Source organism: Nuphar pumila, chromosome 16 (genome assembly GCF_984573655.1).
Source record: "Nuphar pumila chromosome 16, dmNupPumi1.hap1.1, whole genome shotgun sequence".
Lineage (NCBI taxonomy): Eukaryota > Viridiplantae > Streptophyta > Magnoliopsida > Nymphaeales > Nymphaeaceae > Nuphar > Nuphar pumila.
In genome coordinates, this window is record NC_143264.1 from 9,803,376 (window position 1) to 9,829,988 (window position 26,613).

Consider the following 26,613-nt stretch of genomic DNA (forward strand, 5'->3'; position numbering starts at 1 on the left):
AAATGAGGCATTGTGCCATACAAGGATGTGTTTGTTGAAACACATAAACGTAAGACCACAGGAGAATTTGTATCGGAGAAGATGAGAATGACAACGATATGTATTTATTGTATTAATAAACATTATAATATATAAGTTATCATAAATATTATAATTCTTAATTATTAATCCACATTGTAATCATTACCTTATAGGAGTCATGTGAGCAACAGATGGTAGAGCGATATGGAGATGACTCCACTCATCATCTGTCTTTTGATCCTGCAGCATGGGTGACTGTAACAGGTGAACCCAAAAAGGGTCATGTGTTTAGGTTTGAGAGTAATATGAACACCTCACCAATCGTTGCCTCCTCCAGTCACGACTCACAGAGTTCTCCCGCCAGCATCATCTCCAAGCATCCGACTGACCTGCCTAATTTTTGGGATGGTGTCCGCCAGCTTGTTAATGACACAATGCATGACTATTTACATGTAGTAATTTTTGACGTTGTCCATAATGATTTGTGCAACTTTTTTCAGGACAGGAGAACTTCGTCTGTAGGTTTCTGTCAGGTATGAAAGTTTCATGTGATTTGTTTCATGTTGTTGAATTTTATGCTAGTATATGCATGATTAGAACACATATTTGCATGATTGAATCATTATAAATTTTTTATGTAAGCCTTAGAACACATCTGAATTCTGTTAATATCCTTCACTTTATTGCTAGCTAGATTATATGTATTTTACTCATGTTACTTTGATTGCCTTAACTTAGGTGCATTGCATATAATTTATTTCATTATATTTTGTTTATCAATACTAACTTTTCTTTTCTCTTATAGGATGTTGAAGATAATCAGCATAGAGGAGTTGAAGGGGCAGATCGAGACAATGAAGAAGATGGCGCACAGAATCTTGACGATGATTAGTTTCATGTGTTGAATTTGTTGTACCTTCTTGTTGTTTTAAAAGAAAATCTTTGTAAATGTTCACTTGTAAATAATTATAACTTGGCGAGGATTATAGTGGATCAATAAATTATTTTAGTTGCTTTATATATATATTTTTTATGTGTACTTTGTTTTTTATACACAGGAAATATAAATTGTATCATGAGAATTTTTTCTCGATAATTAGATTGTAAACATTTTTTTATTTTTTTATTGTTTGTGACGGATTAGCGATGGATTAGTGACAGATATTATCCGTCGCTATTTAGTATCGGTGTCTAATTTCGTGACGGATTAGGAACAAATATTTATATGTCACAAAAGTGAATCGACCAATGATTTGCAATGAATTTTAATTTGTCACTAATTTCGTCGTTATTGTAGCGACAGATTTTAATCTGTCACCAAACCAAATCTCTGCAGATTAACGATGGCCTTGCGATGAATCATGTCATTCGCTAATTCATCACAAATTAGTGATAGAACTAGCGACAGATAGTTTCTGTCGCAAATTAGCGACTAGAATTTTGTGATGAAAGTTAGCCATCATTAATCTGTCACTAATTCATCGTTAAACTCTATAGTGACGGATTGGTGACGGATTAACGATGGATTGAGGTCGTCGCTAATCCATAGTTTTCTTATAGTGAACTGGAAAGAGAACGTTATGATTATTCTCGGGTGTATGAATTTGGATCTTGCACTTCGAGAGGATCAACCACCTACTCTCACAAATAGGAGTTCCGCTAAGGATAAAAGGAACTATGAGAAGTGGGACCAATCTAATCGCATGAGTCTTTTGATCATGAAACATATAATTTTGGAAACCTTTAGGGGCGCTATGTCAGAATAGGTTAATGCCAAGAAGTTTCTTGAGAAAATTGAAAAATATTTTGCTAAAAATGAAAAGGCTAAGACAAGCACTCTCTTTTCGAGTCTTGTTTCAATGAGGTATAAAGGTAAAAGAAGCATAAGGGAATATATTATGGAAATGTCTTATCTTGTTTCAAAACTAAAGGCACTAAAGTTAGAGTTGGCTGAGGACTTACTCGTGCATTTAGTTCTGATATATTTTCATGCATAATACAATCAATTAAAGATCAATTATAACTGCCAAAATGATAAATTGACTCTAAATAAGCTCATTTTCCATTGTGTGCAAGAAAAGAAAATGATGAAACAAGAAAAGACAAAAAATACTCACTTGGCAGTTACCTCTAAAGACAAATATAATAAAAGGAAAAAGGGTAAATAAGTTGCAATAGATCCTCCATTGCAGAAGAAACATCGGGATAAAAAGTTTAGTTGTTTCTTTTACAAGAGCGAGGGTTACATGAAGAAGAATTGTACTAAATATCATGCTTGGCATGAAAAGAAAGGTATCATCCTTATTTTGGTTTATTCTCAAGTTAATTTAGCTTTTATACCCAAGCACACTTGGTGGATGGATTCTGGTGCTACCACTCACATAAGTGTGTCTATGCAGGGTTGCATAAGTTGTCGAACACCAATTGATGCTGAAAGATTCATCTATGTGGGCGATAACAAATCAGTTCAAGTTGAGACAATATGGACATTAGGTTATTATTAAAGACTAGTTGTTATTTAGATTTAAAAGAAATATACATTGTACTGTCATTTAGATGAAATTTGGTTTATATTTCCACTTTAGACAAATTTGATTATTCTTTTTTATTTAGAAATAGTCAATTTAGGTTGTTTCGCAATACAAATCTTATTGGAACTAGTTATTTACCTGTAGTCGATAACCTATATTTACTTGATACTGTTGCCTCATATCATGAAACCTTGCATGCAAGTTCATGAGGTACAAAACAAAAATTAGCCAATGAGAATTTTATTATTTTATGGCATAAGCGCTTAGGTCACATTTCTAAACAAAGAATAGAAAGGCTTGTGACAAGTAAAATTCTTGATTCCCTTAATTTCACTGACTTTCAGGTTTGTGTTGAGTGCATAAAAGAAAAATGAACAAACATAAAGAAAATAGGTGTCGACAAAAGAACAAACATCTTAGAACTTATTTATACTGATATTTGTGGGTCATTCTCTACAACTTCATGGAATGGTCAATAATATTTTATTACGTTCATAGATGACGATTCACGTTATGGATACTTATATTTGATTCATGAAAAGTCTCAGTTACTGAATGTGTTCAAATCATTCAAGGCTGAAGTTGAAACTCAACTTGGCAAAAGAATTAAAACCATCAGATCTGACTGTGGTGGTGAATACTATGATAGATATGATAGATCAGGTGAATAACGTCCAGGACCATTTGTTAAATTTCTAGAAGAATGTGGTATTGTTCCATAGTACACAATGCTAAGTAGTTCTAACATGAATGGTGTTGCTGAGAGGCGAAACAAAACCTTAAAGATTATGGTAAGGAGTATGATTTGTCATTCTTCTTTACCAAAATCCTTCTAGGGAGAGGTATTAAAAACTGCAGCTTATATACTGAATAAAGTATCAACTAAAGCTGTAATCAAATCTCTATATGAAATGTGGACAGGCAAAAGGCCTAGTATAAAGCATTTTTATATTTGGGGATGTCTATCTGAGGCAGGGCCATATAGGGTACATGAAAGAAAACTAGACTCAAGAACGGTTAACTGCTATTTTGTTGGATATTCTGAAAGATCTAGGTTATAAATTTTATGACCCTATGAATAAGTCTTTTTTTTAGACTAAAAATGATTGTGTCTTTGAGGATGTTAAGTTTGGGGGAAGTGATAAGGTAAATGACATTGCTTTTGAAGAAGAATCTATTTTTCTTCCTATAGTTGTTGTTAACAATGATCATATTTCAATTTTTGACATTGTTCAAATAAATATAAAACAAGGCAGTGTTCAAAATCTTTCTATCCAAAATCAAGAATTTACTCTTGAAGTACAAACTCAACAACCTCAAGAAACATCTCAAGAAATACCTCAAGTAACTCAAGAATAAGTGTCATTAAGAAAATCCACTAGAGAGAGGAGAAGGGCAATTTCAGATGATTATATTATTTTTCTCCAAGAACATGAAAGCGCTACTGGCTTAAAGGAAGATGATACAATCAACTTTCATCAAACTATACAAAGTTCTAATTTTTAAAAGTGGGAAAATGTCATGCATGAAGAGTTTAAATCTATGAAAGATAATGGCATATGGGATCTTGTCCCATTACCTGAAGTGTGAAACCCACTAGTTGCAAATGGATATTTAAAAGCAAGAGGGATTTGAAGGGTGATGTGGAAATATATAAGGCACATGTTATTGCAAAAGGGTTTACTCAAAGGGTAGGCATTGACTATACATAAACTTTCTTTCTAGTTTCTACGAAAGACTCTTTCCAAATAATGATGACACTTGTGGCTCATTTTGATTTAAAACTACATTAGATAAATGTAAAGTTGCATTCCTTAATCGTGACATTAATGAGACTATATATGGTGCAACCATAATATTTTGTCTTTGTGATGGAAATAAAATGGTTTGCAAAATTAAAGAAATTCATCTATGGACTCAAGCAGTCTTATCGTCAATGGTATCATAAATTTCATCAATTTGTCCTATCATTTTGTTTTGAGATGAATGTGGTTGATGAATGCATACACCATAAATTCAATGAGGGTAAATACATTTTTTGGGTTTTATATATTGATGACATACTACTTGCCAGTAATGATATAGGCTTATTGCATGAAACCAAGAGATTTTTGATAAAAAAAATTGAAATGAAAAATCTTTGTGATACCTCTTTTATATTAGAAATTCAAATACATCGAGATTGTTCTCGAGGTATTCTTGGATTATCACAAAAGCACTATATCGAAAAGATTTTTGATAGATTTGGCATGAAAGATTATAAACCATGTGAGACTTCTATTGCTAAGAGGGACAAGTTTAGTCTCGCTCAATACCCCAAACACCAGTTTGAAGTTAAGGATATGAAAAAGATTCTCTATGCATCTGTTGTAGGGAGACTTATATGTGCTCAAATATATATACATCTGGATATAACATACATTATTGGAATGTTAGGCAGATATCTGAGTAACCCAGAAATAGATCATTAGAAAGCAGCCAAACGGGTTATGCGGTACTTATAAAGAACAAAAGATTACATGCTCATATACAAGAAATCAAATCAGTTAAAGATCATTGGATATTCTGATTTTTGACTTTGTCAGGTGCCAAGACAGTCGTAGATCTACATCGGGTTATGTTTATCCGTTTGTTGGGGGAGATATTTCTTAGAGGAGTGTTAAGCATACACTTATTACATCTTTCACTATGGCAGCAAAATTCGTAGCCTGTTATAATTAAGGCATCCAATTATGGAATATGATTGCATAATTTTGTTATTGGGCTACAAATTTTAGATAATATTGAAATACCATTAAAGTTGTTTTGTGACAATAATTCGGCAATACTATATTCCAACAAAAATAGGAGCTCATCAAAGTCAAAACATATAGACATTAAGTCCCTTGTTGTTAAAGAAAGAGTGTAGAATATTCAAATATCTATTGAAGACATTGGTACAAACTCCATGATTGTGGATCTGCTTACCAAAGGTTTACCACCCAAGGTCTTTCACGAGCATACTACTCTAATAAGTGTTGTATCATTTAATGATATGTTAGTTTAGTGGGAGTTTGCATTTGGATGTTCTTAAATAAAATAAAGTTTTATTTTATTACTGCAGTATATAGCTCATGTTCCAGTTTCATTTTGCACTCATTTATTATGATCTCACTACATAATAAGGCAGAATCAGTTGGAAATAGGCATGTTCAGATCACATTACATGTAATTTCTATGTTTCATATCCATACTTGATATATGTCGTTGGTTATGTCAATATATGTGATATTGATGGGTCTATTTACGATGAATGTAATGAAGATCGCTTTAGTTCTATATTGACATGATCGATGAACCAGATTGTTAGAAATGTCATCTGGTAAGACAATATTTTTTAGCTCATAAGGTTATTATATAATGCGTGATTGTATGGTAATATATGTGGCCCAAGTGAGAGATTGTTAGATATTTTATGTGAGCTTATATATGTAATTAACCATTATAAACTGTCTAAGGTAAATAGCCATTTAAAATGATCTTATATGGTTAGGCCATATGACATCTTATAAAGTATGGTTATAATAATATATAGGTACTTTATATGTGCATGTCAATTTTTTATTTTATGATGGGCTAAATTGGAAAGAAGACTATAGGGTAGTTACAATTAGGTTATGGTCCTCAAAACCATATATAGTGGTTGTTCTCTTTTTCCTCCCCATCAAGAAAAAAAATTATCCCTCTCTCATTAGGTTTAAAGAAGAAGGAAAGACCACCAATAGAGGTTTTGGAAGATCTAACCCCATCCAGATCTATTGGTGCTAAGATGGTTTCGGGTGTGCTTTTTCATTATGCTTTATTTCTTTTTTTATCTTTTTAATGATTTAGTATAAACAAATTTAGGGATGAATAAAAATGTTTTACCTAAATCAAACTCCAACATATAAATCCTAAGTAATTGTACATGTGGCTACGCTCGGTATGGTAGGGAGGGAAGGCAACAATTGGCGGTTGAGCTGCAGTGATGGCAAAGACCAAGCGACAGATGGAAATTCAAGGCACAGTCGGGTGAGGAAGCCGAAGCGACACGAGCAGGGGCAGGACTCGAGAAGTAGACCAACGGTTGGGTGGCCCGAGGCAGAGGCAAAGGCCAACCCCTGGGCCAGGGTTGCGAATGGCCTAAAAAGAAAAGAGCCACCATAGGAGAAAATTGTGGATGAAGGAGGGACCGACAAGGAGAGGAAGTGCAAGGAGGCGTGGGGAGCCTCTTAGATAGTGGAACCCAAACAGAACCCACAAAGAAACTGTGTGAAATGTTGACATTCTGGAGCACAATTGAGACACGACTGAAAGAAACCTTGCGAGGATGTTGAATGGTAGAAGGAGAAGGTGGGGCGAGAGGAGGTGGGCGCACGGGGGCAGAACCGGCATGAGAATGTTGAGCGGGAGGTGGCGTGCGCCCTCCAAGAATGGTGAGGTTGGGGTTGTTAAGATGATGCTGGAAGGAACAACGAAAGCACCTCCAACGCCAGCGAAAACACAGTGTCGAGCATTGCTGGCAGTACCAATCCCCCAAAGCCTGGCCTGACAAGGAGGCTCTACGAAGAAGACGAAGCAACCTAGAGGACCTTTTTTTATACATATTATAAAATCTTATACATATAACTCTAATATAAAACCTTTTCTCGAATCTCTCTTCTCCTTCTAACGAGCTGCACGAGCTCTCATTTATCTCCTCTCCTTTCTCTAAGGACGAAAGACGGCAGCGGCGAAAGTATCGGGGGAAATGGGGTCCTACCCCGCCTCGCCCCGTTTGTACCAGGGATAGAAGACATGAAACGGGGAATGAATCAGGGATGGAGGTTAAAATCAAAACCCATGCAGAGATGAAGGTTAAAATGGAAGGCAAAAGTTTGAGACAGGGCGGGGGTGGAGACCTTGTTCCCGGGACCTGCCCCGGTCTATTACCATCCCTAATTATCATGCTGCAGCACTCAAGAAAAAGAAGCCTTTCATAAACAGATTCCTCGCAACTCTCATTTCATGCACCAATATGCAAAATGCTTGTCTCAACGGACCACGCAGGACCCTATTCCAGCAACCATTCCCACTAAATTGCATGCAGATTCATTTCCATCACATTCTTTTTCCAGTGTTTATGATTGGCATAGTGGAATCAGCCATTTGTGACTCCAATCACATGGAGATGGTGACTGCTTTATCTCTGCAACTAGGGGTGGCAATTTCTGACACGACCCGCCAACCCGCCTCTTAGGCGGGTTCGGGTTGGGCTTAAGCCAACCCGTTTAATAAACGGGTCGACCCGCGTAACCCGTTTATTAAACAGGTCGGGTTCGGGTTGGGGGTATGCCAACCCGCCAACCCGGCTGACCCGTTTAATAAACGGGTTAGGCGGGTGGGTCAACCCGCCAACCCGTCTGCCAACCCGACCCGTCAACCCGTCAACCCGACCCGCCAACCTGACTACCTGCCAACCCGATCCGTCACCCCGCCAACCTGACCCACGAACCTGAAAACCCGTTTACCCGACCCAACCCATTTATTAAATGGGTTGGCGGATCGTGTCGGGTTACCCGTTTATTAAACGGGTCGGGTTCGTGTTTGCCACAGCTGACCCGTTTAATAAACGGGTCGGGTTCGGGTTGAGGTATGCTGACACACCAACCCGCCAACCCGACCCGATTGCCACCCCTATCTGCAACCCTGCTTGTGTTTCAGCAGTTGCAAGTCTTCAACAGGAATAGGACGCAACTGTTACAACTTGCATATTCTGCATGAAATTATAAAGATGAATGGAGTTTTCCATTCTGAAAAATTTAGGAATAACACAGCGTGCACTTCAGATTTTGTCCTTGGTCCAAAGACTGATATTTTAGGCATGCCATAGTTTTCCCACAGGTGAATTCAAAATGGTCAAGGGTGCCTTTATTCTATTTTTGAGTTTAGGGATGTCAAAAGGTTGAGCTTATGTCAGACATGTGACCAAAAGAGTCCACTCTGTTTGGGTTTTGCGAGCCCTACCAGATTCAAGTAGCTAATCAGTTCGATATGGTATTGGTTCACATGTGCAAATCTGGATCATAAGGCTTTGAATAAGTACCCTATCTTAAATGCCTAACTAATACAACAAAAAGTCCTAAGGTGATTAAGGTGCGTAAATTTGTGCTCTTAAACCATCAGGATTCTAATAGATCATTATGTTTTGTAGCTGACATTCTCAGCAGCCCACTCTAGGACGACTTTCACTCTGGCCTTAACTCCAGGTAGCCCCTTCTATCTTTTGGTGACTGAAACTGGTTTATGTAGCCGTTTTCTTAAGTCGGCCCTTCCAGGAATTGAACTTGAAACATGGAGGTTGCGCTAATATGTTATGCCTAACTAATACACCAAAAAGCCTGTGATTAAGGTGCATAAAGTCAAGCCTTTAAACTACCAGGATGTTAACATCTACCAGCCAAACTAAATTTTTTTGTCTATTGATTTTGGAAACACAATTGTTTGGTTGTTTGTGAGACTCGTATCATGGTAGGCAACCCAGAGAGTTCAGGGAGTATATGCCTATTTAAAGAAAGTAACCTGCTTCCACTGGTCACAGATAAATGATGTACATTTCATGTAAAGCATAATAAAATAGAATCTATGTCAAGTTCATTAGTGGCAGAAATCTAAATTCCAAAGGGCTAGTGGTCCTACCAAGTACTTTATTTGGACAGAAAGCAAGCCTGCTTGAAAGAGAATGCTTGTCGATGCTGCAAAATTGCACTATGCAGCATCACTCTACATAGAATGCAAAACCTAGTTAGGTCCCATCCCTTTAGCCAATGTAGCTCTTAATATGGGATCATTCAAGTTGGGTTTATTTGTTATTGAGATGAATGCATTCTTTGGATCCACCCCCCAAAGGAATCAGACATGAATGGGCAAACTGCCTGGGCACTGGGTAGCTGATTTGGAAGCATCAGCTGCAATAAGGGCTTGGTGCCACTAGGTCAATAAAAATGGTCATTCGTTATCTGTAATATGAACAACCAAGCGGTCCAGTCTTATTGACTGCACCAGTATAATGGTTAACAATTCTCACCATAACACATGCAAAACCATAGTTTCATTGTTATGTGCATCTACACTACTGTATAGAAAAAAAAGTTTTCCAGTGGCTCCATCTGTTCAAGCTGAAAGATTGCATTTGTACAAAGCCGTAAAACTGAACAATTTTATAATGAAAAAGCAGAAAATTAGTACATCTTTACCCAAGTCAGACATGATAAATCATCCCCACTTCGAGCGTTGAGGTATGTGGAATACTGAGAATAGAAGCTGGACCCCTGCAATTTCTCCTTAGGAAATCATAACCAACGTCTATCACCAATTTCTTCAAGAAACTTGATCCCCTCTTTGCTCTCACATATGAATGTCCCAGTATAAATGCCATGCCTGCCTCTCTTGCCTCCATCAACTCCTGCAGTTCTTCCCTCACACTTGCATCCATCTCTGGGCTCTCTGGCAACACAAATCTGACTTGTTTTCTCCTCACAACCACCGGTGAGCTGTTTGTGTTTAACTCGTTCCATGAGCTCGATGTACCTGGTAGATCTTCTGCACTTTCTTCCATACAAGGCTGGATCAAATCTGATCTTGGTGTTCCTATGACTGTCATTTTTTCATCTGTCTCCGAGCCATCCATTGACCATGAAGTCTGCTGCCCAGATCGGATAAACTCCGCTATACTATATGCCAACTCCTCCTCAAATTCTAGATCATCTTTGTGAATATCTTGATAGCCATATCGAGCTATGCATCTATAGAGCCTGTACTCCTTTGGCCCAATTCGACCAACAAGGAACCGCTCTTCCGGCCGAACATATGGGACAGGAACAGATTTTACACATACAAACACTAGGACTTGGTGGAATGCTGGAAGGTTAGTGACAAAGTGTGAGAACATTGCTGGGATTCCAGTAACGAGTTCTGCATGTATCAGTCCAATGCCAGGTACTCGGACGATACCAAGACTTGGTCCAAGGCTAAGCATCCACTTCATGGAGACCTTATTCTGAAGATCGAACTCGTACTTCTTCATAGTACCATAGTGCCATATGTACATGACTAACATAAATGTGAAAGCAAGAGCTATAGGAACCCAAGCACCTTCCAAGAACTTGATGAGAGACGCAGCGAAGTAAAGTGCCTCAATAGATCCAAAGAAGAACATGAAGCAGATGGCAAAGATGACACTCTTGTGCCAGCAAAGAACGATTACCAGAGACATAAGGCATGTTGTCACAAGCATCACAGTTATGACTGCTAAGCCTGCATCAAGAATAAGAAGCCATGTAATGTCAGGAACAATATACCAGTCATTGGAAGTGTTAGCAATGATAAAAAAAACAGTTTTTTCATCGACATCCAGACTAGCATAAACTCCCCCAAAATTATGGATCACGTTTGTTATTCAACATCTCTAGATTAAACCACCCTTTTGTGCTAGTAAAATGTTTTTTCGCTTATTTTATCAAGAGATCCTCAATACTTTATCACATACAAGATATTAGCAATTTCATCCAAATGCTATTTAAACCAAGGTTGCCAAACTAGGAAGCGGAAGCGAGAAACGATACAAGAAGCAAAAGCGATAAGCGATGCATTTTAAAATGTATAGGAAGAGGGAAGTGAGGAATAAAAAAACAATATAAGAATTGAATGGGAATCAAAATGAAACACAAATAAAAACTAAAATAAAAGTGACTATTCTTAAATTTCATGATTTTTTAGTGTAAAAATTAAATTTTTAACAAAATCTAAAAATAATGACTGCCAATTTAGAGAAAGCACATGGAAGTGAGTGAGAATCATGAGAGGAAACACATAAAAAACATGAAAAATTGAGTGAGAGAACATATAAGAAGAATAGATGAAACGTGTGAAAAGCATAGGAGAAGCATGGGAAAATCAAGATTCTCATCAAGTTTCAGAAGCGAGGAGTATCGGGCTTCCAAAGTGAGGTTCCCATCTATCTCAGAAGCTTCCGGTAACTCTAATTTAAACCACTTGTTTAAGCAGATAAAAGCTTTTAGACTCTATTTTTTTGTTCAAATTTAGGCTTGGAGATATGCCCCAGTGGCATGCTCCAATGAAGCTATTGATGTGAAAAGTAAGCACATAGAAGTAACTAAAATGGAGATGAGCAATCAACATGGACATCGTAACTAGTGGCAGTGCTACTTGTATAGAGAGAGAGGCCATTTGAAAAAGGGAAAACTAAAAGAAGCCAACAAAAACAGGGATTGAAGATAAAATTCATGCCACCAAAGGCCTCTTCAGAAAAGAGAGGCTTATGATGGAGCATAATAGGCAAGCTACTATTTGTGAAAAGGTTGACAAATAGAACAAATCTTGATTGTAAGTCAAAAGGTTGATGCATGTGAATTTACTGTCAAGAGCAGCATCACAGCATATCTATCTAGAAACAAGATATAATTCTCAAAATTGAAATTCTGACCAACTACTCCTGCAAGTTGCATTATCATCAGAGATTAGAGGGGTTTCTGCCAACTCCATAAAGTGCCAAAGAAAATTATATGCCTTGATAGATCCAAGCACCAAGGACAATAAACATGCCAAACTTAAACTTAATTGACTCAACTAGAGAAAACCATTGAATGTGTTACTTATTTAGCAAAGCAATCTAAGTTTCAAGATTTTTTAGAAGTCCTACAAGCTTTTAACCTTTGATATATCATAACATAAAAAGCATATAGCTAGATTATCAGAAAAAAAAACATACAGCTAAAAATGTCTAATGCTATTTTAGAAATCTTATGTTCTACAGACCCTGTCAATGTTTTAATCAGTAGTTTCATACTTTTATAGATTCTGAAAGTCCTTGCTTTAACAGGGTATCCTGAAATGGTGGAAAACTCCCATGCAAGTGTTTTTCCCTTGAAGAATTTAAAAATTAAGTAGGTTTTCTAATGAAAATCTTGGGGACTTTAAAAAAATAAACAGCACTGAAAATGAAAAAAATAAGAAATTCAAAAGTTTTTCAAAAAACTGACTTTCTCAGAAAATAACACAAAAATATTGTGACATTAGCATGATCATATCAGTTAACCTTTATTCAAAGTAATGTAATATTTTTTTTCTTTCACCAATTGCGATATTTTTAAATATCATGAGATTTGGTGTCTAACAGTATAAACCATGCAATGTCTTCAGTGGCACTGTTTTTCCAATTGAGTCAACACAGACACCCGATTTATCGAAAGCATGCAACATGACAAGAACAAAGACCATGAAGAAAAAAATAGGGTTGACAAGAACACTGTGGGACAAAAGAAATAAGAAAATGTAGACCCAGGACCTACACAATGAACTGAAAAGGGATTATAAGGTTGTGCAAGCTTTATCGTCTGTGAATAAATGAACACAGCCAATTTGTGGGTATTCACAGGGAGAACAACTATATTACCCTCAATTTATAAAATGACAAAAAAATTGAGATTGTGGCAATTCTTCTAACTTAAGAGTTGCTAAAGAAATCTCATCAAACCTAGTCAAAGAAATGCTAAATATCCTTTGATGGTTCACTTCAATTTTCTTAGGGTTAACTGTGGAGTTCAGAGGTTCAAAGAACACATTCAAGGCTACTGGAAGTCTGGAACCATATAAATTAGGTAGTGAAAAAATGCTGTAAGCATTTAGTATGCAAGAATTTAGGTAGGCCAGTTGATGTATGCTTTGTCATATATATTTTTTCTTGTAGTTTTCTGTTATACAATTTCTTCAAGCTTTTCAATCTTTCCCTTCAATAATTATTTTTTAATAGCTGTAACATTACATATCTAAAGAAAGGGGCAACTCCAAAAGATGTCACTGAATAAGAAACCAGTAAGAGTCAAAATCCAGGTAGAAACTGTCCTAAGTTCAAATTAAGAATCAAAATGTATCAGCATCTAACATGTTACCTGAGGCATTGCCCATGCGCTTAGTGTCTCTGAACCCAATAGTAACAGCAAGGCACAGAAGCATTAAAATCCAATTGATTTCTGGTATATAAATCTGGCCATGTATCTTATCTGATGTATGAACAATCTTCACTCTTGGAAAGCATCCTAGTGCAGAGCACTGTTTAATGATAGAAAATGTTCCTGTGATGAGAGATTGGCTACCAACTACTGCCGCAAGTATAGCTATTGCTAGTACAGGCCATCTTACAATCTCTGAAAGAATTCAATTATCATAAAAATAAAAATTGATTCAGCTATTAACTTGAGCCAGAGATGCTCCACAAGATAATGGCAGTACCTGGCACAGATACATAGAATCCTATATGATATCCAGTTTGAATGACATGATGCCTTGATAGATAAGCAGCTTGTCCCATGTATGCAAGGATCAGCGAAGGATAGATGACAAATGTAAAAGCCAGCTGCACAAGATTGAAATTATTAGATAAATTTCAACAGACCAATTACCATAAGAATTAAGGACTGCTAGTAGGGGTGAAAATGAGTCAGATTCGGGCCAGATCTTGTCAGATCCGAATCTGAATCCAAAGTGTAAACAGTGGATCTGGATTCAGATCCTAATCAGATTGAAGGAGCCAAGCTTGAATCCGAATCCAAATTACACGTGGTAATACTGGATCTGCAAAAAATAGAACAAAAACAAGATATTTACATGTGAAAAATGCAATAAGGTTGGATTTTTTATTTGGATCAACTCCAAATCCGACTTAAAATGCTGACCCAAATCTGAATATAATCCTATTGAACATATCTGAATCCAATCCGAATGCACATTCAGATTTTACTTAAAGGATCCATATCCAGAAATAACATTTCAGACTAGGATCGGATATCTGACCATGTTCAGATCCATTTGCATCCCGAATGGCTAGTAAAAAACCGGTCAACCTCTGATGCAATGGGAGGTGTGTCGGCTGAGCAGCACCTGATGGCTGAATGAGATGAACCGATCCTCACGATCGGGCGATGTGCAACAATAGGGGAAACACCACCCAAAATGATGGGTTGTGTTGTTTTCTTTTATTTCAATGGAATTCAAAATGAACAATGAGATGAATAATAAACTGAATACTATAGAGAAAGGGGAATGAGAAACAATCAAAAGGAGAAAACTGCTGAAGGAAAAGACGGCTGCTGCCAAATTCAATATTCTCCGCCCACGCAACCCTAGGAGAGGGTCTTTTAAAGTTTGCTGCTGGATCTGGGTCGTGGGTTCAGTCTGGGACCCGAGTCGTGATCCGGGTCGTCTGCATGTTGCTGCAGGATCTGTGATGTCCGGACTGTTCCACGCCTGGAGTAGGTACGCAGCGGCACAACCCTGCGTCGTGGCACCATACCTGTGATCGGATCGGACCCGTGGGTCCGATCGTCCATCCCCTGTGGTGGATCGGGTTTCTGGGCCACACCTGGGTCACATGGCATCGATCCAGTCGAGTCCTGCTCTGCATCATTCTCCCCTTGTTGGGAAGAAGTCGGCTCTGACGACTTATTATCTCCACAGTAAGCATATAGATCAGACACGTTGAAAATAGGCGAAATGTGCCAATCGTCGGGCAGCTCAAGGAGGTAGGCATTCAGACCCAAACGTCGAAGAATCTTAAAAGGATCATATTTCTTAGGACTCAACTTGCCATAGGTACCTACGAAGAACCGCTCGGGACGCAAGTAAACCCAAACTAACTGACCGACTTGAAACTGGATATCACGACGACTTTGATCTACGAAAGTTTGTAGGCCTCGTAGCTTTAAACAAGTTTGGCTCAGACCTGTCTGTGGATATCACGCATATACTCGACGGCATCAAATGCGTCTAGGGCTGGGTCTGGGATATCGGACACAGGTGCAAAGTCAACGACATGGGTGGGTGACCGACCATAAACTACTTGGAACGGAGATTTGCCTATAGATCGGTTGATGGAACTGTTATAGGCGAACTTGGCTTGAGGCAAAACGAGGTCCCAAGCTCCGTAACAGGTTTCCTAAGGTGCGATTGACAACTTCGGTTTGGCCATTTGTTTGAGGGTGGTAAGCATTACTGAACTGAAGTTTGGTCTTCAACAAGGCCCATAACGATTTACAAAAATGGCTCATAAAACGCGTGTCACGATCTGAAGTGATCGTGTGAGGTAAATCATGAAAGCGAGCCACGTCCTTGAAATAATATGAAGCCACTAAGGAGGCATTAGTTGTGCGCTTACACGAGACAAAAATAGCCATTTTGGAGAACCGGTCAAGAACGACTAGAATTGAATCAAAATGACGTGAAGATTTGGGGAGACCCACAATAAAATCTATGGACACATGCTCCCAGGGACGCTCCAGGATGGGTAACGGGGTATAAAGACCACTATTCTGACGATGACCCTTAGACACTTGGCACACTCTACAGCTTTGAATAAACTTGATAACATCTTTGCGCATTTTGGGCCAAAAGTAGCATTCATCTAACAAGGCGAACGTCTTATCGTGGACAAAATGCCCAGCTAGTCCCCCTTCATGTAACTCGAAAATCAACTGAAGTCTCAGAGAGAAGTCAGGCACACATAATTTGTTACCGCGAAAGAGGTAACCATTATGTATGTTATTCGGATGAGAGGCACCCTTCCCAGACTTGCTGAAAATCTGGATCCGTCGGGTACAACTGCTTACACTGTTCGAACCCAATGACCTGCACTGACATAGTCATCAAAAGGCTATTTTTCCTACTAAGAGCGTCAACTACCTTGTTCAAAGTACCAGACTGATGGCGAATAGTGAAGGTGTACTCTTGCAAGAAACTGCCCCACTTGACATGACGAGCACTCAACTTCTTCTGACTATTCAAATACTTTAACGCCTCATGGTCTGTGTCCAAGACAAACTCCTTATAAATAAGATAATGCCTCCAATAACGAAAGGCTTGTACAACGGCATAAAACTCAACATCATAAGTGAAATATTGGCACCTGGCTTGAGTCAGTTTTACACTAAAGAAAGCAACGGGTTTGTGGTTCTAACTCAAGACTGCACCAATTCCCACTTTGGAGGCATCACACTTAACCTCAAAGACTGCATTAAAATTAGGGAGGGATAAGACAAAGGCACTAGTCATTTTCTCTTTGATGAGTGTGAAAGCTTTTCCCACAACAGATGCCCAATGGAAACTAGAACCCTTTAGGCACTCCGTGATGGAGGCTATGAGGGTGCTGAAGTTCCTAACAAAACGACTGTAGAAAGTGGCTAACCCATGGAAACTACAGATTTCTCTGATAGTCTTTGGGGTAGGTCACTCCACAATCGCACGAACTTTGGCGGGATCCACCTTAACTCCCTCAGAAGACACAATAAAACCCAAAAAAATGACACTTGAAGTAAAAAGCTCACACTTTTTTGCATTGACATACAATTTTTCCTTTCTTAAAATCTCCAAGACCTGACACAAGTGACTCAAATGATCAGACAACGACGAGCTATAAATCAGAATGTCATCAAAGTAGACAACAACAAACTTCCCTATGCATGGACGCAACACTTGAGTCATCATATTCAATAAAGTACTCGGGGCATTTGATAACCCAAAGGGCATGACTAACCACTCGTACAACCCATCATGTGTTTTGAATGTCGTTTTCCACTCATCTCCCTCTCGGATACGGATTTGGTGGTACCCACTTTTTAAATCAATTTTGGAAAAGATAGAGGCACCATCCAACATGTCAAACATATCATCCAAGCGGAGAATAGGGAAACGGTATTTGATAGTGATGTGATTGATTGCACGACTATTGACACACATGCGTATAGACCCATCTTTCTTAGGAGTGAGCAAGGTGGGTACGGCGTAAGGGCTCACACTCACGAATAAAACCCTTTTGCAGTAATTCCTGAACCTACCTCAACAACTTGGCATGTTCAGATGGGTTCATGCGATACGCGGGAAGGACAGTGATGCGATTGATCGCACGACTATTGACACACATGCGTATAGACCCATCTTTCTTAGGAGTGAGCAAGGTGGGTACGGCGTAAGGGCTCACACTCACGAATAAAACCCTTTTACAGTAATTCACGAACCTACCTCAACAACTCGGCATGTTCAGATGGGTTCATGCGATACGCGGGAAGGTTAGGGAGACTCAATCCCGGGACAAAATTAATGGTGTGCTGCACCGCCCTCATCGAAGGCAGACCCTCAGGAAGGTCATCTGACATAATGTCGCGAAACTCCTCAACGAGGGGGCCTATGTCCGCGGGAACAGACAAAGACGTATTCATCAACGGCTTAGCCACCAAGGCATAACAATAGCCATCCTCCTGACACTGGCTCAAGAAAGACCGATAAGAGAAACCCGCGAGCCTGGGAACTCGCTCAGGCTTATCCACAGTGGAAAAATTGGTCTCCTTGATAGGGAGAAGGACTATTTTATGACTCTTAAAAATAAAAGAGTATGTATTCCTACGGCCATCGTGAATGGTCTTACGATCAAACTGCCAGGGACGTCCCAGAAGGATGTGACACACACTCATAGGGGCTACATCACACCACACCTCATCGTGGTAATGCTCCCTCATAGAGAACCGAACTAGACAACGGTGGGTAATGGGAACCTCGTTTGCTCTCTTAAACCATGTCATTTTGTAAGGTTGGGACAATTTTTCCGTGTTCAGGTTTAGGGCAGACACGACACTCTTGGACACCATATTCTCACATGCCCCGGTATCAATGATAACATCATATGCATGACCCTCACAGTTGCACTGGGTTCTAAAAATGTTGTTTCGCAACTATTTTCCCGAGGTCGACTCTCGAAGTGCGGTCAAAACATGGCGGATGGATAATAAATGTTCGACGTTGTCGTCGAACTCTACGACTTATCTCTCATCCTCTTCCTCAACCAATGACTCACTCTCGCTATCAGATGCTCAATAATACCTTCGACAAGATGAGCACTTGCTCACGGTGGGACACTTAGACGCGACATGTCCTAACTCCTGACACCTAAAACAACGAAGGGTCAACTCACTATGTTTGACTTTGGATCTGGTATTGTATGCAGGTCTGGACTGGTCGGGTTTACTAGGATCTACTCTAGGGGTGGGCTTTTAGTCTTCCTTTCTAGGGGAGCTCACTCCCCAGGTTGGGAAACTCGACTTGGGTCGACTGGACTGGTCACTACGAGAATTCTCATATTCCTGCCTCCTCTTTAATTTTCCATCGACATTCATGGCATAACTGCTTGCCTGATCTAATGTCTCGACTGTTACACAACTGAAATTATCAAAAATAATAGGACGGAGACCAAAAATATACCTCGTGACCTGTTGGCGAGCGGTCTCCTCGATCTACACTCGTAGGAAAAGACGATGGAACTCAGCAGTATACTCCGCCACGGTTCGCGTGCCTTGATGCAGGGTCAGGTACTCCTTGTAGGCTCGCTAGGCATGGTCTCAAGGCACGAACTTTGACTGCATCAACCTTTGTATCTCCTCCCACGATTGTATGCGCTCTAGCCTCTGCCGCTCTCTCAACCTCTGCAGCTTAACCCACCATGTCTGCGCTAGGCCTCTCAGCCGAGTAGATGCTAGAGAGACACGACGATGCTCAACGACAGTGTGGTAGTCGAAGAAGAACTGTATGGCATAAGACCAGTCGAAGAACTGCTCCGCATCGAACTGTCCTGCGAACTCCGGAAGGTCTAGCTTCACTCTGTAGGTGGAGGGGTGCTCTGGCGCTCTCTGCTGACGGGTCTCCACCATTCCTGCAGAATACTCGTTCCAGAATGCATCATCATCCATCACTGCTTCATCGCCTTCTTCTCGGTACTGCTCGCCTAGATGCTGGTGCTGACAAACTCCAATGGTGCGTGGTTAGTGCTCAGGTCGCGCTGGTCCGTGCTGTTCTGTTTCGGTCTGGCTTGCCTGTGGGCGGCAGCCATCTGTGGTTGGCGTTGTGGCACCGGTATGACAAGGGGTCCTACAAAAGGTGGACGGACTTACCAGGTATCGGGCTCTAGGTGGGTAGGAACAGGACAACGTGGGTCTAGGTTATGGGTTGGATTAGGGTAGAGGTAATGGATCGGGTATGATACGGGGTTCTGGATCAGGAATGGGTTAATTGGTTGGTTCAAGTTTGGGTTTGGATAAGGGTATTGGGTCTGGTTTGGGTAGTATTGAGATGATTCACCAGATTGGATCTGGATCGGGCCAAGTCCTAAACTACTCGTCGGACCCAGAATGGGATAGGTAGGATCATGGATCGAGTGGTGATGTAAGGAGGCCTGGTTCGAACACGATCCTTGATCCATAACATGATGGGTCTGGTTTTGACCCGGCTCAAATTCAAACTGGAGCTCCGTCCGGGTCCGATATGGGTTTGGGTTGACATGGGATCCATTTTGGGGTTCAAAAGTAGCGTGTTGGGTTGTATTCAGAGTGAACTGCGAACCGAACCCAACTGGGTAGGCTGGGTATGGGGCTGCTAGACCCGGACCCGCTCCCGAGAACCCAAAGGGTGGTCCTCGGTAGCCGGGTCTGGACCCGATTAATAAGGGTTCTTGACCGGACCCTGAGGGTTCAGGTCTGATCCATAGGGGATTAATCCCCTTAGCTTGTAGGTGGGCTGCGATCAAGCTCCCGCGAGCAGGCGCTGGGAGGGTCGACAGACCCACCCCAGCCCGGGCTGACGTTGGTGTGCCTGCTGCCTGATTCGGCGTCCTGCTCGGGCCACACAAGCCATGCCCGGCCTGCAACCCCTGCTGCGTGGGTCGGTGCCAGGCCTGCGCACCCAGGCTGACATTGGGGGTCCTTCTCCCTCCATCCGAGTAGCAGTCACGCCCAGGGTCAACGTCAATACTCCCTGCTGGAGCGTGACGTGGCTGGCTTCCCTGCGCAAATCCCTCCCAGTGTTTTTCGGGTGCACGACACGCTGACGGGCTTGTTGGGCTGGGTCGAATGCCACAGCTTCGACAAGAACGACAGCACCGTCGCCCACTCCCGTAGCCATTTGTTGTGTAGACGCCATGTGCGGCTCCACTGGTGACTCAATCATGACGACCCGATTCTCGATCCCATCTAGTCATTTTGATATGCTTGCCACGTCCCGACTGATACGCAACACGTTTTCTTGCATTTTTGCCATCATTTCCATCATCTGCAACATCAGATCTTCGTTGTCAGCTTCCTCCTGCTCTTTTCCACTCGTCGGATTGCTCATCTCCTCTTGAACCATGTCGCTGACGAAGGAGGGAACGTTGGGCTCTGATACCACTTTGATGCAGTGGGAGGTGTGTCGGCTGCGCAACACCTGATGGCTGAATGAGATGAACCGATCCCCACGATTGGACGATATGCAACAATAGGGGAAACGCCACCCAAAATGATGGGCTGTGTTGTTTTCTTTATTTCAATGGAATTAAAAATGAACAATGAGATGAATAATAAACTGAATATTGTGGAGAAAGGGGAATGAGAAACATTCAAAAGAAGAAAACTGCTGAAGGAAAAGACGGTTGCTGCCAAATTCAATATTCTCCGCCCACGCAACCCTAGGAGAGGGTCTTTTAAAGTCTGCTGCTGGATCTGGGTCGCGGGTCCAGTCTGGGACCTGAGTCGTGATCTGGGTCGTCTGCATGTTGCTGCAGAATTCGTGATGTCTGGACTGTTCCACGCCTGGAGTAGGTATGCAGGGGCATGTCCCTGTGTTGCGGCACCGTACCTGTGAACGGATCAAATTCGTGGGTCCGATCGTCCATCCCCTGTGGTGGATCGGGTTTTCAGGCCACACCTGGGTCACGTGGCATCGATCGAGTCGGGTCATGCTTTGCATCAATCTCAGTCTCAGCAACACCAGAAAATGAAATATCAATGTAACATGTTTGTACATGTGATCGTGTTGAAGCACTAACTTTGGGTTAGCATGCTCTAGAAATATTCAAACATACATGTCATGAAAACAAAGGATGGTATGAAGCACTCGAAATTATGTCAGAAGCTAGAAAGTGCACAAGTTCATAAGAAATAAGAATTAGAAGGTTTTAGAAAATTTCCTACTTGTCTATGACAAAGAATATATAAATGCCAATCGAATAATACTTTGTGCAGTGGACACATAAACAACGACAAAATATGCATAACCTATGCAACCACCAAACTCACATGGCCATGTTTTGCAAATTTAGTTTAACAATAAGCTCAAGCTCTAGGAAGTAGTTTGTGTGGAGTTTTGACCTATACCTTGATTGATAACTGTGAGAAATGTCCAAGATTTGCAAACATAGCTTCAGAGCCTGAAAAAACAACATAGCAAATTTTTGAGTTTTGCATTATCATGAAGAAGACCGAGTCTACATTTGATAGATTTCTACCTGTGATACACAGGAGGATTCCTCCCAAGGACATCCATCCACTCCTTTGTGTCTTCCGCAAGAACTTGTACATGTAGTATGGAGAAAGCGCTTGGTATACATAAGGATTCCAGTGGACAATATTGTAAACACCAATCAGGCTGATGCATAAAAGCCATGTTATGACAATTGGTGCAAAGAGGAATGCTACCCGATGTGTGCCATAATGTTGAAGAGCAAACAGACACACCAGTATAATACATGCAATAAGAACTTCTGCATCTGCAAAACTGCCGATCTTTGAGAAATCAAGCCACACTAATAACACAAGCATGTGATCCTGCTGGTTAGTCTAAATATAAATTCAAAAGATGCAAAAGATTGGAAAACCCTTAAAACTAACAAATAATACAAAATGTGCACTGGTTTCTTTTTTTCTGTGTGTGCATAGGGATGTGTGCATGTGTATTCCTTAGCATCTCCAAAAAGAAGAATGAAATATACAATCTTTGACATGACTAAAGTTGCAAAATACTAGAATATCTAGCCCGAGGAAAAAAAATTGAGCCAGATTTAGAGGTCAATGGCTCAACTGTGGTCCTTCCTCTTTAACTTTGTCTATTTCCATCATGACTCCAAGTTTGTACAATGTGAAACTTGGGAAGTCCATGATCTTCATTGATATAGGGGAAGGAAAAGTGATAAAAACAGCGTCTTCCAATCACTGGCTTACTGTAAAACAACATTACTCAGGAACTTGACATTTTCTTATTTTATCACAGACATTAAAAATAAAAAATGAATAAAATAAAATATGATAAAGTAGAAAATTTTGCAAGATCTCATCCAAGGTTGTAAAAAGCATATCATTGCCCCATCAGATGAGCCCAAAATAAGATGTGTATTGCATCGTAAAAATCATAGTTACCTGTATCATTAAAGGTAATTTCTGGGCGAGGGTATTTCTAGGAGAGATTTTCAAAAGTTGATAAATCTCGGAAATATCCTGGGAGTTTAAAATTTTGAAAAAAATATAAATAACAACAAAAAAACTAAGAAAATAATAAGTTTTGCATTATTTTTCTTCCAAAAATATAAAAAAACATGTTTTAAAGGTTTTAAAATATAAAAGAAACAAAACAGTAGGAAATGCAAACTTAAAATTAAAAAAAAAAATGAGTTTTTCCAAAAAATATCGTGATATTTTGTCTTATGGCGATATTTTGAAAATATCGTGAGATATTACCTTTAATATCGTGAGATATTACCTTTAATATCGGCTACCTTAGTGATAAAATCATATCTTTTTATTAAAAAATATATAACAAAACTCAAAGCATTTAGGAAATTCTAAAAAATTCATAATGAAAGAAACAACAATATTAGTTATAAAATAAAACCATAACATCACATATCAAACAATTATGAAGTACATAAAATATTGAACATCCAATAATCATATGATACACCTGATACAGATATGATAAACACTTGTATCAAAATACAGGTGTATCAACACTTGTATCAAAATACAGGTGTGTATCATAACAACTTACCTGATAGTTATGATATATATCATATCATATTGTACGACACTTACAACACTGTGTTCATCATTAACACAAAAGTTATTTTTCATTAGTATTTCCTGGAATATCTGATTAGGAAGTAGCTGAATCCAAAGAGCTAGCTGCTTGATATGCCTAGCTGTCAAATAGCAGAATTCAAAAAGATAACTGTACAATGAATTTTGAGGCAGCCCATAAAACGTTGGTTTTATATGCTTAGCTATTGTACCATACTCTAATTATCAGAACAGACCGAGTAGATACTTCATTTGCCTACTGAACACAATACCAAAAGTCCCTTTCAAGATTTGAATAGAGGACAAAGTCGCTTAGAAGTTTTAACCAATCATACATCACAGGTGACTATCTCACAGTCAACTTTTTGCAGAAAAGCCTACAATATTCTATTCTCGCAATCATAGTGACAAAGTTTAGAATTGCACTTAAGCAGTTGAATTTAAAAATTCAGACAAATAAGTAAAAACAAATACAATTATAAAAATATGTTAACACACAAAACCAGATTTTTTCTAAGTTTTACCAACAAGAATGTAAATATCATGTTAAAATTACGATATCTTCATTTAATTGTATCATGATATTTTCCAAATATTCTGATATTGACTTCAAAATAAGTGATAAACATCACATGATACTTTGGCAATGTTTTTTGGAATATTGCAAATTTGCAATATTCATCACTATGCTTACAATCCACAAAGCACTCAAAATGTCAAGGCCTCTTGCTTTTGAATCATTACATGTCCATAATATAATCATATAGATTTCCTCTATAAAAATTTCACATTTTTAGCCGACAGGATCCATGTTTATTCCAGGTTGACCTGATTTTGCAGGGCCCGGCTAAGTACATGTCAACGTTGATGAAGTGATTGTTCGCATAACACATTTGTGATTTCCAAACAATATCAAAACTCAAAATCCAAAAAGTAATATCAAAGACGTAAAATGGTAGTCTCGACTAAAGACACAATCGTGCAATACTTACATTCATGCTGCATTCTTGACATTGAGAGCTCAAGGCCCGATACTGCAGAGTAAACTGCAAAATCCAACATAACATTAAAGACTCTTGATACAGAATCAAAAGGTTAAATTCAACAAGCCAGAGGGAAGATTAAGACAAGAAATACCAGAAATTGCCGGTGTGAGGACTCCATCACCAATTACCATGCAAGCTCCTAGTAGGGCCAACACCAGTAATACGCTCTGCAGGACTTTGTATTTTTCGAGCACTATCTTTACCCTCGAATCAGCCGCAGGATCAGAAGACATGTCTTTCTTATATGCTGATAGTGCTTCATCGGCAAGCTGACCATTTGGCAAGAAGCCAACTTTGGCATGCCTGCAGAGAAGAGAGTACAAAGCAAAGGTTCCACCTGCAATTAAAACAAGAACAACGTTGGAAACAGTAATCAGCAGCATACATATGCATATAAGATACAAATGCACAAGCAAATTGCTTGTTAATGATAAATACCTTCCCCATTATCATCAGCTCTCAGCACTATGAAAACATACTTAAGAAGAGGCACCAGTGTCAGCGTCCAGAAAACAAAAGACAGCACTCCATAAATCTCTTCATTAGTCTCAGAATGATGAATGTCCTCAGCAAAGGTGCTCTTGTACACATACAAGGGGGAAGTACTCAGATCTCCATATACCACACCCAAGCTCTGATATGCCAGCGTCAGAACAGACCACCATGATTCTTTCTGTTAACACCAAAACAACCACTTGATCATTCACCAAACAGAGTGCTCAGTTGAACAACACCCGTCAAAGTTCAGTCAGAAAATCAAAAACAAATATTTTTCTTAGAAAAAAAAATTACCACCAATCGAGGTAAATTTCAAACACCTTTTTTTGTCTTCGTTTTCCCCATTAAACAGCTTGAGAAACACATTATATCATTCTTGTCTTCAAAATTTTAAAAATAAGACCAAATTTTTCTTTCTTTTTTTTTTGCTCCATCACTCACTTTGAAATGAAAAGAACGAGTGTTTTAACAACACTTCCAACACAACCAAGAGAGTTTTTTCAGTCTATTTTCATCTAAATAATTAGACTCGAATTAGTATCAGTTAAAGGTGATGACAAGAGCAATTTTTCCTTAATGGAAAAGATTTTATTAGCACAAGAAATTAATTTGCGATACTACTACTAGAAGGCTCAAGGAAAATCAAATAAAAGAAATTACACGAAAAAAATACTTCAACCTTTAAAAAATGGTTTTTCCTTTTTTTCTAAATAATCACAACCAAAAACCAGAAATCCAAAACAAACAATGATGAAAGAATGAACCTTGAGAGGACAGCCATGACCAACATTGAAAGCTTTGGTTACAAAAACCAACCATTTAAACTCTCAATTCACAATATAAATAAACCAGAGAGAGAGAGAAAGTACCTTCACCTGGTTTCTGTAAATCCCACCTTCAATATCCATGACGATGAGAAGCCAAAATTCCAGCTAGTCCATCTCCCGTCTGCAACCTCAAGACCCAATGCACCATCCACTCAAAAGTCAAAACCAACCAAAACTGCACCTCCCAGAAGTAAAAGAGACATCACCAAGCATTGATTTCAAGAACCCACTTCTCTGCATTTTCAGCCTCTGAAAACCACCAGACGGGAATAAAAGAACCAACTTTGCTTTTTGTCTGTCCTTATGCAAAAACACCAAAAATATTCAATCCCCACTTCAGCTATAGCACCAAAGAAGAAGAAGGATGTCCAATTTTGGTGTCTGAGTTAGATGGTCAAAATTTTAATAGTAGGACAATTCAGACCGCACCTCCACTAGATGAGAATGAGTGAAGGACAGCCTGAGTTTTTTTTTCTTTTCTTTTCTTTTCTCCAAGTCCAACAAACAGTTCAACTATGTTGGTGATGACAAGTGCTCAACAAAGCACTACCAAAAACTCTCTCTAAAAGACTAGTAAAAAAGTACTGATTACACAACACAAAAAAAAGAATAACTTGGTCTTCCAAAGACATTTACTTTTGGCAGAGAAAAAGGACGCCCCCACCTTTTTTTTCTTCTTATTTGACAATATGAGATCCCCACCGAACATTATTCTAGATTTTGCGGGCTTGGGGAATTTTTTTTTTTTTTTCAT

General features: G+C 39.4%; 1 protein-coding gene across 2 annotated transcripts; it reads right to left on the reverse strand.

Moving 5' to 3' along the window:
• Positions 1-9,719: 9,719 nt before the first annotated feature.
• On the reverse strand, positions 9,720-26,317 carry LOC149812889 (potassium transporter 8-like). 2 transcript variants are annotated; one of them, XM_089990919.1, is made up of 9 exons: positions 25,902-26,317; positions 24,973-25,207; positions 24,626-24,871; positions 24,481-24,534; positions 21,925-22,185; positions 21,794-21,846; positions 13,860-13,983; positions 13,520-13,774; positions 9,720-10,865 (listed from the first exon to the last, which is right to left on the reverse strand). In XM_089990919.1, the coding sequence occupies exons 1-9, from the start codon at positions 25,938-25,940 to the stop codon at positions 9,811-9,813; spliced, it is 2,322 nt and encodes a 773-aa protein (XP_089847045.1). In that variant the 5' UTR covers positions 25,941-26,317; the 3' UTR covers positions 9,720-9,810. The 2 variants fall into 2 exon arrangements, with proteins under 2 accessions (XP_089847045.1, XP_089847046.1); XM_089990920.1 differs by having other exon boundaries at positions 25,908-26,186.
• Positions 26,318-26,613: the final 296 nt, after the last annotated feature.

Bases quoted from the DNA above. Each gene is read 5' to 3' on its own strand.
- LOC149812889 (XM_089990919.1), bottom strand. From the start codon at position 25,940: ATGGATATTGAAGGTGGGATTTACAGAAACCAGGTGAAG. The intron at 24,535-24,625 runs GTATTTCTTGTC...TGGATTTTGCAG, and splicing joins CCTCACACCGGCAATTTCTG to TTTACTCTGCAGTATCGGGC. The intron at 10,866-13,519 runs GTAACATGTTAG...TTCTTGATGCAG, and splicing joins GCGCATGGGCAATGCCTCAG to GCTTAGCAGTCATAACTGTG.